This window comes from Annulohypoxylon maeteangense (assembly GCF_022496945.1).
Source record: "Annulohypoxylon maeteangense strain CBS 123835 unplaced genomic scaffold GGS22scaffold_8, whole genome shotgun sequence".
In the NCBI taxonomy this organism is placed as follows: Eukaryota; Fungi; Ascomycota; class Sordariomycetes; order Xylariales; family Hypoxylaceae; genus Annulohypoxylon; species Annulohypoxylon maeteangense.
This window is the reverse complement of record NW_025953255.1, coordinates 16,551-32,997: the sequence shown is the minus strand read 5'-3', so window position 1 is coordinate 32,997 and position 16,447 is coordinate 16,551. Positions and strand designations below refer to the sequence as shown.

At 46.4% G+C, this 16,447-nt stretch overlaps 7 protein-coding genes across 7 annotated transcripts; 1 reads left to right on the top strand and 6 right to left on the bottom strand.

Moving 5' to 3' along the window:
• Window positions 1–428: 428 nt before the first annotated feature.
• On the bottom strand, window positions 429–3,104 carry GGS22DRAFT_162366 (uncharacterized protein). Its single transcript, XM_047961213.1, has 6 exons — window positions 2,488–3,104; window positions 2,167–2,407; window positions 1,961–2,098; window positions 752–1,901; window positions 547–635; window positions 429–497 (listed from the first exon to the last, which is right to left on the bottom strand). The coding sequence occupies exons 1-4, from the start codon at window positions 2,637–2,639 to the stop codon at window positions 852–854; spliced, it is 1,581 nt and encodes a 526-aa protein (XP_047818786.1). The 5' UTR covers window positions 2,640–3,104; the 3' UTR covers window positions 429–497; window positions 547–635; window positions 752–851.
• A 540-nt stretch (window positions 3,105–3,644) lies between these two features.
• GGS22DRAFT_162363 (uncharacterized protein) lies at window positions 3,645–5,452 on the bottom strand. The gene has a single exon (XM_047961212.1). The coding sequence runs from the start codon at window positions 5,361–5,363 to the stop codon at window positions 3,765–3,767; it is 1,599 nt and encodes a 532-aa protein (XP_047818785.1). The 5' UTR covers window positions 5,364–5,452; the 3' UTR covers window positions 3,645–3,764.
• Window positions 5,453–5,861: 409 nt separating this feature from the next.
• Window positions 5,862–6,601, bottom strand: GGS22DRAFT_188228 (uncharacterized protein; the record flags this gene model as incomplete). The annotated part of the gene is made up of 3 exons (XM_047964703.1): window positions 5,862–6,030; window positions 6,084–6,173; window positions 6,255–6,601. The coding sequence occupies 3 exons, from the start codon at window positions 6,599–6,601 to the stop codon at window positions 5,862–5,864; spliced, it is 606 nt and encodes a 201-aa protein (XP_047818784.1).
• A 1,023-nt stretch (window positions 6,602–7,624) lies between these two features.
• Window positions 7,625–10,188, bottom strand: GGS22DRAFT_136416 (PTR2-domain-containing protein). The gene is made up of 5 exons (XM_047958599.1): window positions 10,017–10,188; window positions 9,363–9,954; window positions 8,648–9,282; window positions 8,332–8,500; window positions 7,625–8,268 (listed from the first exon to the last, which is right to left on the bottom strand). The coding sequence occupies exons 1-5, from the start codon at window positions 10,018–10,020 to the stop codon at window positions 7,869–7,871; spliced, it is 1,800 nt and encodes a 599-aa protein (XP_047818783.1). The 5' UTR covers window positions 10,021–10,188; the 3' UTR covers window positions 7,625–7,868.
• Window positions 10,189–11,217: 1,029 nt separating this feature from the next.
• Window positions 11,218–12,504, bottom strand: GGS22DRAFT_162354 (uncharacterized protein). The gene is made up of 4 exons (XM_047961211.1): window positions 12,381–12,504; window positions 12,082–12,301; window positions 11,392–12,020; window positions 11,218–11,268 (listed from the first exon to the last, which is right to left on the bottom strand). The coding sequence occupies exons 1-3, from the start codon at window positions 12,432–12,434 to the stop codon at window positions 11,470–11,472; spliced, it is 825 nt and encodes a 274-aa protein (XP_047818782.1). The 5' UTR covers window positions 12,435–12,504; the 3' UTR covers window positions 11,218–11,268; window positions 11,392–11,469.
• A 1,555-nt stretch (window positions 12,505–14,059) lies between these two features.
• Window positions 14,060–14,659, bottom strand: GGS22DRAFT_136184 (uncharacterized protein). Its single transcript, XM_047958596.1, has 2 exons — window positions 14,465–14,659; window positions 14,060–14,406 (listed from the first exon to the last, which is right to left on the bottom strand). Exons 1-2 carry the CDS (start codon window positions 14,578–14,580, stop codon window positions 14,091–14,093), a joined length of 432 nt encoding a protein of 143 aa, XP_047818781.1. The 5' UTR covers window positions 14,581–14,659; the 3' UTR covers window positions 14,060–14,090.
• A 760-nt stretch (window positions 14,660–15,419) lies between these two features.
• Window positions 15,420–16,436, top strand: GGS22DRAFT_200054 (major allergen Asp F2; the record flags this gene model as incomplete). Its single annotated transcript, XM_047966384.1, has 3 exons — window positions 15,420–15,843; window positions 15,902–16,332; window positions 16,395–16,436. The coding sequence occupies 3 exons, from the start codon at window positions 15,420–15,422 to the stop codon at window positions 16,434–16,436; spliced, it is 897 nt and encodes a 298-aa protein (XP_047818780.1).
• Window positions 16,437–16,447: the final 11 nt, after the last annotated feature.

Here is a 16,447-nt window from a genome sequence, read left to right as displayed (position 1 = left end):
CAAGGGATCCTGTAACAGTAGATAAACTGGGGTACAGGAGCTGAAAAATCACTACCGTAACTATTAGGTCTAAGAAGCGCCATAGCGGGCTCTCAGGGCACCTCAAAATCCAGCGATGAAGGTCTTGCAGCGAGCTCACTATTCTCAAGTGATTGTTTTCTCATAGGAGCACATGCCGTGATTGGATAACTTCGCTATCTCCTTTCGCCCTTCCCTTCCCCTTTCTGTTGGTAAGACAGAAACAGTAATTCAAAGTCGGTACACCCTCATCCCCCATAAGCAATAGTACATACCTACTATATAGGTAGGTATGTATGTTAGTTATCATTGCTTATGAATCTATTTAATATTTCCCCGATATCGTAAGATTAATAGATATTGTATGAGGCGATGATCGTTGGGGATGGGTGAGTTGTATGTGGTGGAGGGTTGGGGGTGTCTTACATCCCGGAAACGCATTGCCACTGTTGATGACACTTGTGATAGTATCTACATACGTAGGTAGGCCTGCTCATACCCATATATTGTCTATCTTATATTCTGCAGAATACAATAGCTCCGTCAAAAAAGTTGATAAAGCCGACGAGCTTTTGCGCCTTTTTCTGAGACTCTAGAAAGTCATCCCCGATCTCCAGGTGTGTGTGTACCCAACTCTTCGACCGTTATCCATCCCTTTTCAAATCTCGCAAGCACAGCACATCCAAATTCCCAAGTGTAAACAGAGCAAGATATATACTTATTCAAAGCTCAGAAGACAGGCGTATATACACTATATCCAGCCCAATCCCCATCCTACCTATATAACCCAATAGATCTCACCCACCCCCTAACTTCCGTACCTCATCTCCCCCCTACCACTTCTTAATCTTCCGCATGCTCCCCTCCTCCAAAAGCGCCTTATGCATATCAAACGAATTAAACAGCAAATGGGGCTCGTGTCCCCACCCCTTCTTCAGACACTCGAACTCCGCCTTCTCGAAGTAATCCAGCAAGATCGGTTTATAGTCGTCATGCGCGCACTTCTCGATGATGACGCGCGCGCGCTCGCGCGGGCTCAGGCCCCGCACGTCCGCTAGCCCGGTCTCGGTGACCACGACGTCGAGGTCGTGTTCCGTCTGGTCGACGTGCGTGCACATCGGCACGATGCAGCTCACGCCTATCGGGTCGGTCTTCGACGGCCGCGTCGATGGCGTGTGCATGATGCTGTATTTGCTCGAGCGTAGGAAGTCCGCGGACCCCCCGAGCCCGTTGAGCATGCGGCTGCCCATTACGTTGGTGCTGTTCGCGTGCGCGTAGATGTCGACTTCGACGGGCGTGTTCATGCCGATGACGCCGAGACGGCGGATTATCTCGGGCGAGTTGGAGACTTGTTGAGAGCGCAGGAGCAGCTTGTTGTGGTAGGATTCCCAGTTGTCGTAGAAGCGCTTGAAGCCGTCGGGGGAGAAGCGTACGGATGTTGCGGTGGCGAAGTCGAGACGGCCTGAGTCGAAGAGGTCGAGGAAGGTGTCTTGGATTACTTCGGTCCAGACTTTTAGGTTCCAGAAGTTGGACTCGCTGAGCCCGCCGATAACTGCATTGGCGATGTTGCCGATACCGGATTGGAGGGGGAGAAGGGATTTGGGCATGCGGCCGTGCGCGACCTCGTGCTCGAAGAACTCGATTAGGTGGTTTGCGATCGAGGCGGAGGACTCGTCTGCGGGTGTGTTGTCGGTTGTTTGGTCGGGATAGTCGGACTCGATCACACCAACAACCTTTTCAGGATCGATGGGGATGGAGGTGGATCCGATACGGTCTTCGACGCCCATAATCAGGTAAGGTTTTCGTCTAGGGGGTAGGTCGGTCATTGTGATATCGTGAAGCCCATCGAAGCTCGGGATAGCTGTGTTAACCTCGATAATGATCTAATATTTCATCCAAGTTAGTTTTGGCCTCTTGTTTGAGGTCCAATGGTTCTACGTACCTTGTCGGCGAGTTGGATAAGTTCCGGTGTCGCACCAACTGAAGCACCGGGAACAATACTTCCATCCTCTTTTATTTCTGTTGCCTCAACAACTACCACATCTAACTTATTGCTCGGTCGGTCTTTCGTGTAAAATCCCTAGTGGGGTTAGAATCCGATGAACTCATAAACATAAACCCATCTACGGCTAGATTCGGTTTACTCACATATACTAAATCGACGGGAAACATAGACAAATGCTTGTCAAAGAATTTGATTCTCCCCTCATTAATACCCTTAGCAATTGCCTTGCCAACTTGATGAGGACTACGCCTCTCGATCATGTCTAAAGAGGCCCATCGGTTCTCCGTCTCAGCCCCCGACGAGGCACCGACAAACAGTGTGTAGCGCAATTGGCCTTGGAGATTATTCTTTTCTACATGGTCGGCTAAGAATGTAGGCATTTTTCTAAATTGAGAGGTAAGATAGTTAGACATCGCGATAGAATGGGTGGGAATGTAGGTAGGAATGAGGACTTAGTTACGCACTTGGGATAGCCCACGCCTGTAAACCCCGACCAGCCAATGTAAGCGCCATTGGGAAAGTGATGCAACAAATCCTCAGGTCGGCAAAGCTTCTTCAGCATAGACGGTCTGAAAACACGAGCTTTGAGAGCTGCGGAAGCTACGGGCGACGCCATATTGTCACGAGCCGAGCTCAGAAGCTCTCGTTAACAGCTGTAATATAGGTATATGTAAGACCTATAAGTTGGAGTTGGAGGGGCAAATGACGGAATAGACGAGAGGCACGGAGGCGATTCTACTCATACAACCGCATAAGCAACAGCACGAGCACGATCGATCGGGAGCGATTGAGAAGCAGCAGTAACATGAATAGAAGAGAAAAAGACGCAAATTAAGAAAAAGGAAATTAAATTGAAGAAAAATAGTCTGGGGAGTGGAGAGTCTGGAGAACCCTTGGAATTCCACGGCTCCAAGCTAAAAGTCGCGACTCGCATGTATTTGAAGCTTCTGGGGAAATGGAGGACGCCGAATGCCCCCCGTGCTCCGAAAACGAGGTCCATTAAGCCCATAAATTGTGAAGTCTAGGCGTCTAAGTGGTGCCACTACCCAAATCCTGAACTTCTTTTTCCTATTCAGGCTACTGCAACAGGTGATTATTCTTGCAGGAAAAGTCAATTAATTATGTATCATGAGTTATCTTAAAATTTAGAAAATAATGTATCTCATCTGCAATTACCTGAGTGAATTCTTGTCTTGTCTATTATTTGTTGACCGTTCAAATTGTCGATGCCGTAATTCTATTCGAGTGCGCGAACTATTTTGTTGACTATGACGACGATCCTGCGCCGGTTGTCCGTTTCTGGGTAAACTAATTCGGCTATGGTTCAGGGGATTTCTGGAGACGGATCGGCCCGAGTAACATGAAATTCCTTTGGTCCGGTGAAGAATAATATATCATACAACAAATGGACATTCATTTGATACCTTCCCGTCTCGCAGCGGAGTTTCGGTGAAGGATTTCATGTCACTTGACACCATTTATTGGCTTCGTGAGTCTCAGACGCTGAGAGCTCATCCCAGCTGTGAAACAACAGTTGGGACTCTAATCCGATTAGTCCTAACACTTTACTCATCCTTGGAGAGCATTATGGATATCTACGCAAGTTCTGATAAATATCAATGGACAATTCCAAGTACGAGTCCACATGCCTAGTATCAGGTAGCAATGCAGTTGTTATTCTAGAGCTCATGACGATTCAGCCGCATCTCGAACATGGGGCATGACTAAGACCACGAGAAAATCAACTAGCTTGGCGATTCCAAAGATCCCTCCACATCTCTTTGAATCCATAATTGGGCGTCTTCGAGTCATATAGCTTAATAGATTGGCTTCCCTTGCCAAATCGATCCAATATTGTCCTTGGTGTACGTGCGAAGCCATCAATCATGGGTTTTGATAACCCACTAGCTCTGTCCTTGATGGCATCCGCAACCAGAGGCGCAACATCGGCATAGCAATTATTCAATTCTCGCTCTAGCGAGAAATATGGTTTCTTAGCAAGTTCGGGTGCCATCAAATTGTAGGAGCGCGTAAGGGCGTTGAGGTTTCTAATCGAAAGATCCATGTAAGATTTTTCAGTGGCCAGCCAGTCGGGATCTCGAAAAGGAGGCGGGAGAGGTTCATCCCGAGATTTTGCCCCACCATCACCCGTCTCCGGCACCGATTCGGGATTCGTATCCTGGTTTGCCTGCTGTCGCATTTTGACCATGACAGGATCATCAGTTGAGTTGGTAGGTATCGCTATTTGATCCACATTACGTCGACGCGGGTTATGAACTTCTTCGGTCTCTGCATACAGTCTTGCCCGATTCATTTGGTCTTCGAGGGAACCGCCTTTACTTGAGATCATTCGGGCAGTATGACGTTTCCAGTCATTTCGTAATCGGCTCCTGAATGTATGAGCTGCCTTCGATAATTCTTGCTGTTTCTCAATCCATGGCGGCACTATCTCTTGACGTTTAATCATCTTGTTCATAATATATTCAGTTGTATCAATAAACGGGTTGTCCGCTCTCGTGTCTCGTTCGATCCCTTTGCCCCTCGGGATATTCTTGAATTGGCCTCTCGCGATGGCGTCCTCAATTCTCTCATTCGCTAACGAAGCTAATCCCGATAATGTATTCGGCATTGCCCGAGCGGCAGGTCTAAAGCGGTCGCGAAGTTCTTTTCTCAGTGCCTCCCTCTCTTTCTCACTCAGACTCCCATCTAGCTCCTTTATGCCCATGCCTGTGTACATAGAAGCCTTGTCTTTAGCATTTGCAGCTCTGCGCCCTGCATTCATCTTCGGTTCTTGTTTAATTCGCATGTCGACAGGCTGAAGGTCCGGGATTTTCGGGCGTCCCCGGAGTTCTCGTTTCAAAGGTTTATGCGCATCGTTAAGCATCCGTAGAACAGCATCTTCGGTCGTTTCGGTTCCAGTCCACGGCTGACTTGTCGCCGTAAGACGAGTGCCGGCGCTAGCTGAAGACGGCATCTCGGCTTCAGCAAAAGCCGCGGCGTGTTCTGATCGGAATTCTGCATCTTTTACTCTAGCTAACAGACGTTCCTTCAATTCATCCGAGAAACCCGCGTCTTCAACAGCTCGTCGACCCGCTCTTCCTCCCGTTAGCAAAGCATCTTCTGTCGCCTCTTCGAGGCGGCGGGCCATGGGTCCTAGCTCAGACTCGGTGGCATTATCTGTCGAGTTCTTGGATTCGCGCTTCGGTTTGTCGCTTTCTGAATTGGTGGGAGACTTGGTGGCATACTTCCTCCATTGGCTAGCTGGGGGAACTCGAGCATTTCGACTAAGGGCTTGAGCGCATCGAGCGCAAATGTACGGAGATATAATTCCTCTAGCCATTTACGCCTTTTATACAATACAATGACCAGAAAGGTGTCATTGTGTGTTGTTAGAGCACAAATGCGACTCTCCAGATACTGAGTGCGCTGTGGCAAAGAGAGAAAATCTCGGAGATAAGCTACGGAGGATTGATAATGACGATGAGTTTATGATTATTACCCGAACTTTACCCGAGTTGGAAAAGGGGTTAAGGATATTCCACATCGCTATCAAATAGGAGGAAGTACCTAATAGAACCCCTATTGCAATTTATTTGGTATAAATCTCTCATAGTTCTAACCATCAACTTCCTTTGGTAACTACTAGGTAGGTAGGTAGGTAGGTAGGTAGATATTACCCGAGTAGCAAGATCTCCAAGTTCTTTTCGCGATTCCTAGCTGAACTAATCACAAGAATAAATTTAGGTGACGTAATCAAGGATTACGTAATTGCTCCCCTATACCTACCTAGTACCTAGTATCGACGGTCTACAGCGTAATCTTTCGTGGTTTCAGTCCATTATTTAATTGAATTACCTTCTTCGCCGTTCTTTAGTAGTTCGATAGACTCAGATCTTGAAAATGCAACTTTAATCCTGCTATGTAAGTCGCTCATCTTGTACGAAGACCAACAAGCTCGAACCGCTGGTACGCAGCCGACTATAATAGCGAGAGAACATTCGATGATCCTAGGACAACATGTTAAAAAGTCTAGAAAGGATTGCCGCGATACCATACTTACGTGCAAAATAATGTTGCTACCAGTGTCGTGGAATGACCAGCTAAGGACATCGATTTGAAATAGAGAGATATGGCACTTGCAAAGATTGCACTACGGAATACATGAGTATGAGAGCATAAATATATAGGACCTCATCTAGACGGCATATTGATACCTAAGGGAACGACTTACATGATACCTGTCAAGAAAACCATAGCTATTCCAACCTTCTTGTAGAACGGAAGGCTGAGTCTGGCTATGACGGGAAGCGGAAGAAGAATAACAATGATATCGGTAATGACTGCGGTCGATCCGTTCACAACGCCGACCGAAAGTGTTGTTTCGAGACATTTCTCGAGGATATAGATGTCATCTATGGCTGCAACACTTCGAGAACATGTTGCACCAACAACGATCACGGTCGTCAAAGATGGTATAAGATATACCACGAGTGTAACGTACGATATTATGCGCAGCCAGTTTTTGACCCCGAAGAGGCGTATATATAGAATGAGAAGAGGAGTTTTCGAAAGATACATGGCGAATGTAGCAGTGGTGGTAAGTATTATAGTCTGCTGTGATTGATACAATGTCAGTAAAACGAGACATGCCTACCTAGGTAGGTAGGTAGGTACTCAGGGGAGGCTTCTTCTTCATAAATTTACATGTAGCACGTAGTTCACGGTCGGGATTGAAATGCTCGTTAACATTATACCGCTTGGTGTTTCAAAAGTATATGTTACCGCGGAATAGGATGATAGCATGATGAGGGCGACAAGTGAAAGAACTAATCCATATTCATCGTTGTTAGGTTATGTACTCTCGCAAAGGCTTATGGGGAATCTCACTATCATCAGCGAATAGCCTCCTATTCCCGCGGGTACAACCTGCCGCAATGCGCACAGCAACAAAACAGCCAGCAACAGCATTTAGAAATATTATCGCACCAAGGGATTTAGTTAGTTCCACGTCGTTAGGCACTTGGATGGATTCCATGCTGACGAAGCTGTCATCGACAATACAGAAAAACCGACACTGGAATCCGAAGCTAAACCTAGAATTACTCACAGGAATATTAAAATGACGAGTTCATAGCGAGAACCATACAGATTATATGTAGCGAATATTTCAACGAGGCTTCAGATGTTGCAATACACTTTTTCCGAAACTATAAGATATCGGACGTGATAGGTACGTAAGTAGGGTCGCATTTTCGTCGCCAAAAGGCACCTAGGTAGGGAGGTAATCTTGGTTTAGTTGGGTAGCAACATAGGAAAATGGTTGCATAATGGATATTCGGTTGGAGAGCGTCGCGCATAGAACTAGAAATGATGAATGGAGAGAGAGTATTGATACTGTAAGTGCTGCTTGTCGGGGGTAAGGTATGGTGGCAGTGTCGTGATACACCAGTTAGATTGGTTTTTCCTTCACCTAAATGATATCGGAAAGTCGATAGCCGGTTTGAGATTGAAATGGTGGGTGTAGGCCATTTAAGAAGACCATTAGAATCTGTAATCAGTGATCCTAGGTCACTTAAACGGTCCACGTAGTAGTAGTAAATTTTATTAGGTTACATAAGTGGCCTCAATATGTGGCACATAGGTACGCTTGTTAAACCAACATATTACGGACCTCGGAACTAGAAAACCACATTATATGGATCTTATAATGCTTTATTCGAAAGTGCGACGAGATAAATATAGTATGATATATATCTCATAATAAACATCAATTCCGATTGATTCAACCCGTAGTCTCCACACAAGTAAGATAGACCACTAAGACCGCCCAGTCGAAGATATTTGATTAATTGACTTTCGTTTCGACCTTTTCTTCCTTTGCGGATGGCAACTGCTCGAAGTCCTCTTCATGGGTCATGAAGGCATCATCATTGAGATTGCGATACCTCCAATGGAAGATGACGGTCTGGACGAAAAGCGCAATTGCAGGGGCTGCCCAAGCCCATACGAGTGTCGGGTCAGCAATAGCCGGGATCAAGATTTCGCCCAGAGCACTACTCAAAGCCGTCATGAACAGGAAGAGGGCCAAGATAGTGGCCTTCATGTTTTCGGGGGCACGCGCATATGCTAATTCGTACGACGTAACGTTAACGAAGATTTCTGATATGGCGCCGAGCGAAACATTGGGAATCTGCCACCAAATCGAGATAGGCGAAACTCCATCACAATCGCTGGCATAATATCCACTATTTTAGGAAAATTCTGTTAGTATTTGACGGTAAAAAAGATGCGCAAGTTCAACCACTCACCAAGGACTAGTCTCGTATACGCGATACTGCACAATAGCTCCAATTACACCAGAGAGGATGGCAAGGCTGAATCCAAAAGTCATGCGGCTAATACGTCCAAACTTAATCTTCCTGCGCTCGAGGAACGGATAAACGACGTGGGCCATGAATGGCGAGAATATGATGATTACTAAAGAAATCATGGTTAGTAAGCGCCGACAGACTCGAAAATAAGGGGCTCATGAGTGGCTTAGTAAGCTTAATAAGCCCGTTCAGTTACACCCGTCTTACTCCCAACGTATGCGAGTGAGATAAATGAAAGCTTAAGTCGACATACCTAAGGGATTGAAATTGTTTAGCAAATCGTTTGGAGCCCCATTGGATGTCATAGCGGCCCCCTGGTTGCTTAACACAGCGCCAACACCGCCATCGTTCAGGTTCCAAATAGGGACATAAAGGAAGATAGAGACAGCCTGCCATGAGCGTCGCGCATCGTCAACGTCCTTTTCTGAGAAGCTAACGTGTATGCCTTGTCCCGCTAACACAGAAGGTTTAACATTGTGCCAGAGATTTTTCGAGAAAACATTGCCCTTGCTCTTCTTCAACGCCAACAGGGTGATCTTAATAAACCTGGTCAAGTCTGATCCATTTGGTGGCTTCCTAATCGTGCGCTTATACATCACCGCAAGTAAAATGGGAAGTAAGAAATAAACAATTCCCGGCAGAAGAAATGCTAACCAGAAACTGTGATATTTCTCGACGTATACGATGGCAATGGAGAAGAATGCGCCGATGTTAACGAAGGCGTAGAAGATCAGCATGATATGACTGACGGTCGTTTCCGGGTCGACAATAACCTTTTCCCCAGACTTCAACACCCTGGTATATTCGCGCTGGTACTTGTATTGATCGATCACGGTGGGTGCTACATTTGGCTTGAAAATTCCAGCTCCTATTGCGAGAAGGAAAAAGCTGTAGGTAGCATCTCATTAGCTCCCATTTTCACATAATACTGAGTATTCTTAAACATCTTGTTGGAGACTGCAACTTACCTGACCAAAAAGGGTGCGACTCCTTTTCCGGCTTGCAACAAGGCCGGCGCAGCACCACCTACCATGATAACATGGGCAACACCTCCGATGAGCACACCCCAGATGATAGTTTTATATCGGCCAAAATAAGTATCCGCGATCCAAGCCCCAAAGATGGGAACGACATAAGCCAGAAAGGTAAACAAAAGACCCAATGCAGAGGACGTTTGAAGACCGAGGTTGAGGGCGCCGGCGTGCGAATTCGGCTTGCTCTTGTCGATAGCTCCTGTGCCCGGGCCACCTGCAGGAAGGGGGAATTGCATATAATTATTAAAGACAGCCTTAACGCCATAATAAGAAGCACGTTCCGCCAATTCCACAAAGCAAAGTGACCATGCCGTCAGAGGAATCGAGTCGAAGACCTTGCGCAAGGTTTTTCGTTCTTCATCGGTGGGGGGCGGGTAGTTTTCGTCGTCGATGCCAGAACTGGCTTCTTCTAGAGATGCAGGCGTAGATTTCACTTCAGGAGTACCGGGCGCTTTCGACACAGGTACACCCTGGTCTGCGCCCGGCTCCGCGACTTTCTCGACATTGAGACCGATGACATTTTCCGCTACACAACTTATTAGTTACACCTCTTGACGAGAACATAAGTATTATGGAACAACGAAATACCCATTATAAAGTTTTCTTAATAAGAAGACACGATCATCCCAAGATTCGTAATGTAAGCTTCCAGACTGGCTATAACCATACGAGCAAATGAAAGGCCAAGCTGAGGGAACCCCCACGGTCTTAATATACATACGAAATCAAGCGGAGGGGTGATTCCATACCTGTATCACACAATTCTGATTGGCAAAGATAGCGTAAATTGTATCGGGTAAAAATGAATAAACCGCATGGAAAGATTCAGGGTTGCGCATGAGATTGGCCAAGATGGGAAGGTTACAATTACACAACCTTGACGCAAAACCAATCGTTGAAGGCGTGCTCGCGGAATGAAACTCAAATAGTTGTATTAGGAACTATCGTAACAAACTTCTAGATTTCTTCGTCTTCCAGGATCCTTCCTAGTTAAGCATTCGGCAAAGTAGCTGACCGAATCCTTGGGTCATCTGGCAGTAGCTTATCATGCCTTAAGGTTACATCCGCCGTACGGCGAGATGGATTCCTACGCGAGAAGTTGTTTGGAGTTCGCGATTCTGCCATTCTCGATTGATATTGTCAAATATTCCGCGGTTCCGCTCTTATTCCGCTTGGACGCTAGAACGAATCCAATCATCGAAACAGGGGGGTGGAACATGCTAAACGAGGAACGAGAATGTACCCAGGTAAACAACATATGTACGTACGATCCCACTTGTCCTTTTGCTCTTGGACATTCTCATCTCCCTCGAATGTTTTTTTCAAAGGTACTTGGTAGGACACATTGATGTTAGGGGCATCTGGGGAAACCGGCGAAGAAAGGCGACCCGCCGCAAGCCAAGCCCAAGCCCAAGCCCAAGCACAAGCCTCCCGAGGTTGGCTTGAGCTCACCCAATCAAATAACCTAAAGAATACAAATTCTTCGAGTTATGACGAGTAGATCCAAGCCATATGAAAAACACTCACAAAATATATTATGAGGTTGAACTCGCGCGTAAGCCGTGAACGATACCTAGAAAAGGACCGAAAGGGGGTAGACAAGGAGAGCAGCAATTGGTCTAAACCCCAAGTATGTTTAAGATTCATCGACCAATCGACCTCATTCTTTCCCGCGAATTAAGTCTTGGACCGTTTCGCGAGTAACCATTTCATTGCAGCTGAGGTGGCACGTGGATGGGTTGCACATACGGATCGTACATATCGAAGTATCAATGGGAGTTGCACCTAGGTAGTACCTAGGTGCGCTGAACGATGTAAGGAGGCGAATGAAGGCATAGAGTAAGTCCAAGATATCTGCCCAAATCATCATAATACACATCTCTTGGTATGCGGGGTAGCAATATATTATCGCAAACTAGGTAACATTATAATTCATGATAATGCGATTCTAATGGCAACAAGGCATGTGCCTCTCTTCGACAGGAGGGCTAACTAGGTACGCTTCTCGTATACCTACTAGGTAGGTTGGTAACAACCATGTTCATGCCCATTTGCCTAATAGGCACATGAGTATCACACCTCCTATCAATCCAAAACCCGCGAGAGTGGTCTCTACAAGACTTGCATTCGCCAACTCGCCAAACATCCAATCACCTGCCCACATCTCTACCACGCCGACCCATATGAGTATACCTGCAGATAACGCGTCGAGCGTACCAAGAGCAATCAACGTGCTGGGATCGTTGCCGTTAAATTGCCTCAGCACTCCAATGCCGATTGCCATACCAATCGGAGTAATCAAGGCAAAAGGAACAGCCATGAGCAGCTTCCTAGGCATGGAAAGCGATTTCCAATTCCTAGTTTCATCTAATGTGTCCGGGGTGCTTATCGGTTTTGGTCCCTGTTCAGGTGGGAATTCGGTTATGACTGGTGGCGCGTGGTCGGGATTGACCACATCAGCCCTAACATGGTGGCCAACAGAGGCTATACGAGTGCCAAGAGCAATTCCTTCGAACATCTGGTGGAAGAGGATGACCACGAAAAGGGTAATGAAAAAGCTATCCCCCGAAACCACTAGAGTGACCCCGATTACTAAACATGAAGTTAGACCCCTTTATAAGTGGTAGGTACCCAATCATAACATTTAACTCACGGAGAGAATGAAATAAGATGCCAGCTTCGAGTACCGCAACACCGACCACTTCGTCGTTATATCGGCTTCTCGTCCAGAATTTTCGGGCTAGACGATGGCTGGCAGTCTCTACTGTGAATGCGAAGAACATGCCTGCCATAACAATGGCGGATGTAGTAGCTTCATACTGAAGTTCTCCAATACATTCATTACTGAACATCAATTGTGCGTGGGTGAGAAGCTAGAAATGAGTATTCGTCAACAACAGTCACCTACTAGGTAACGTAGGTAAATCTCGATTATTGTTATTGGAAACTTACATGGACAAATGCTGTTGATATTACAACTCCAGTGCCGAATTGTTTTAGAACCATAAAGACCGATTGGAATTTTCGGGGTAAGACGGGTTTAAGGAAGATTGGCCCGGAGACCCCTATATATCCTTTGTGAGATTATTGTGTCCAGTCAGTTAACTCTTTCAATAGGTACCTACTTACCAATAAAACTCGTCACGAGGATGACGAAGAGTAGACCTATCCTGAGAGGTACGTTGTATTCACGATCGCGTCTAGAGCATTGTTCTGCAGTGCTTTGGCTCTCTTCGCTTTCAGAACTAGTACAATGTCTACGAAGGTCAGAAGATCATCGCAAGAATGGTACCTAGTAGATGTTTAATTTCTTACTCAACTCCAGCGTGAAAGTGACAATTTTGTCCTCCACTTCCACTGCCAGTATTTTCTTCCCCTGAACTAGCCGAGGCCGAACTTTCGCTGTTAAACCCGAGAACCTGGACATCAGAACCGTCTGGTGCAACGCAGAAGCTAACAAGATTGTTAGTCTTATATAATACGCATTAGAGAGCTTGTCGACTTACTATTCATTACCATGTCCATGACAGCCCGTATAACTGGGTGGAATTTCAGTCGTTGCCGTCGCCGGGACAACTACCTGAAGCTCCGTCGTGCCGTGCAAACAGATACTGATAAACGTTAACGCAAAACATAACATCTATCGGAAGAATTGTCTTCTTACACTGAGTTTACGGATAGATGACAGCTAGACACCGCAGAGAAAGTTTCGGTCGCTCGAGGGAGTATATGATGCGGATGGGCCGTGGTCATCGGGGCAATACGCGATGCCATAACATAAGGAAATATATGTGATGAAAGGAGGAGTATGAGTAATACCTCCGCCAATTGATTTGGGAGGTAAAACATGGTGACTAAGTTGAGTTGAGTGCGACTTCCGGATAAATCCACAGGTGAAGTTGATTTTAGTTATTAGGGTAGTAATTACTCGCTGTCGAAAATTATCGAGGAAGCATCCAACGTCATATAAAGAGCCGCAAAATATAGTTATAAACCGAGTAGTCACCCTAAAACTAACTCCGAAGACATAGAGCATGTGGATTATACGTATCACGAAAACTTTTCTGGCCATCAGGGTGTTCAACAGTTCTTCTATACTTGGAAGGTCGTACTTGGCACCGTATTCGGCCTTGCTACGATGTCATGTAGATAGTAGATAGATACCCCCTGTCACACATCGACACCCCTGAACATCGTTCAATTGCTGGGCAAATATGACATCGCTCTCAGGGAAAGGCTTGGAATTATCTTGTTCTGTTGTAGATAAAAGACATTTGGGCTACGGATACTGATGGTTGTTGTGGGACCTTTCGGTATTGGTAGTATCTTCTATTTAACCACATCAGCCGCGTTTCAGAAGATCATGTGCGCTGGCGAAAGGGACAACATGCATTGGAATGAACAGATATATCATGTATAACAAAGATGCGATAATATGAAGATATGTGAACCATACACGCTACTATTGGTATTCGCGACGGGATGATGCATTTGCAGTATGCGACCACTATGTCTATATTGCTTCAATGTTACTACATGTATGATCTGCCAAGTCGGATACGACTCAGCGTTATTATCAGGGTCTCCTTTCTTGAGTTGAAATATAGGTGTCTATATTACTCCTTCACTCGACCCAAGGTAGATCGCGAAAATCTTTAATATCTAAAGGCCCATCCCCGCAACTACGAGTAACCCCCCTATAATTGCGGCGTTATCTATCTCTACTTTCCCAATACCAGCTGTCACCGCTGGCTGGGCAGTTGATGTACTACTAGCGACGACAGCTCCATCGCAATGCCAGTGATCGCCATGAGGCTCACAGCCAAATGACTCCGTCGGGCTCGGTGCCAAGCTTCCAGTTCCTTTTTCATGTTCTTCACTAGTTGACGAGGTGATAGGAGATGTAGTAGAGTTTGATGCTGGAGTCTGAGTAGAGGCGGCCAAGGAAGCAGCAGTTGAAACGGGTCCGTCGCAATGCCTATAAGAAGTTAGTATATCACATAATTTACCGGAAAAGAAACTTTCTAAGACCTCACCAGTGATCTTCGTGGGCATGACATCCGACAGATGCAGTTGGTGATGGAGGCAAGGTTTGCGCTACCACGCACAAGGCGGTCAGGAGAGCAGTGAATAGAATGTTACAATTCCCCATGGTTCTATATGTCAGAAGTAACTTCGCGAGAATATAGAGTGGTGGGAGGTAGCTGCTGAAACCCGAGTCTACCAGATAGTTGGCTAGGTACCTAGTTTATATATGTCTACTTCAGCTAATCAAATCATTCGAATAGGTCAAAAGGTGCTTTGAAATGACTAGGCCTCGGTGATGTCTATGAATGCGATCCTTGTATCATGGTCTCCGACCAGCATAGAGCCATGCAAAAATACATCCGGTTCACGGAGTGAACTAAGGGGTAAACAGTACAGTCTCGGGTATGAGGCCGACAAAAAGCCATCCGCACTTCCTGCCAAGTCGACAGCATGGATAATCTCGGTCTCGTGAGTTGCCATGTTTATTAACGAAAACTCCATTATCCTTGAAGTTGACGTTAAAGTCTCACAACTGAAGTGGGTACAAGTATAAACAAAGCACCTTGATGGCAGTTTTGATAGACTATAAATCTTGGCCTTTCTTCCAAGAGATATATGTCCAATCTCGTATCACCTTGGCATAAGAAGTTAACCTGATCCTCGGCGATGCCAAGTTGTCGAAATTTTCATCTCTGTCTTCACTATGAGTGTTCGGTTCGCCAATGGAGCTGAGAAGCTAGGGGGAGGTTTTTCAACTCACTAACGATGTCCAACAAGGTCGAAAGGATTTTTCTAGCTGGGAGATGAAGATATTCCACGGAGAGAGCGAATTATATAACCCGGTCAATATGCTCTGCAAATCAATTGAGCTGAGCTGGTTCAGGGTATCAATTTGAGGAGGTTTCATCGGCCGATCCTTTCCCGAATAACTTTCTCAAGATCGATCAAGAGCAGTTCCTCAACATGAGATATCTACCTATGAAAGCTCTCCTGATTTGCCTTGGCGTCAGCTTTGGCTGCGGCTTTGCGGCTAGGTTACCTGTCAGGCAGGATGCAGTTACCGTTACCCAGACAATCACGGACTCGGGTCCGAAGCCCACATCTTACAACTGGGCTGCCGGCGCAACAGAACAATACCCGATTCACAGTTCCTGTAACGCCACAGAACGCTCTCTCTTGTCTAGGGGCATCAATGACGCCATAAAGCTTGCCGACCACGCGAAGAAGCATGTGCTCCGCTTCGGAAACAGCTCAGATATCTATACCAAGTATTTTGGCATGGCACCGACGGCGGAAGTTATCGGATGGTACGACAAGATAGTGAGCGCGGACCGCGGCGGAATCTGGTTTCGCTGCGATGACGTTGACGGTAACTGTCACCAAGATGGTAAGTATTAACATCACCATCACACAACGGGATACAAGCTAACCACGACTCTTGATAGGCTGGGGAGGGCACTGGCGTGGAGAGAACGCTACCCAGGAAACAGTTATCTGCCCCCTTTCCTACACGACCCGGATGCCGCTCGAGGGGCTCTGTGGATACGGATATTCCGTGGCGGCAGGGAAGCTCAACTTCTACTTCGGATCCGACCTAATCCATCGCTTGTACCATCTCCCGGCCATTGGAGAAGGAATCGTCGAGCACTACGCCGATAGCTATAGCGAATGCCTTGAGTTAGCGATCAGTAATCCAACAGAAGCGGCGCGAAACTCGCATACCTTGCAGTACTTTGCGCTAGATGTTTATGCATTCGACATCGCAGTCCCTGGGGAAGGATGTACAGGGCGAGCTCCTCAGTCGGAGTCTTCTGCTACACAGCCAGCAACGACGATGTCGAATTCAGTTCCAACCTCAACTACCACAGCAGCTACCGTAAGTTAATCTGAGTACACCTTGCTTGAAACATGGGAGACGGTCACTAACCATTGAGATAGGAATGTCATACTCACGCCGATGGAACTGAGCATTGTACATAGATTTTTAAAAC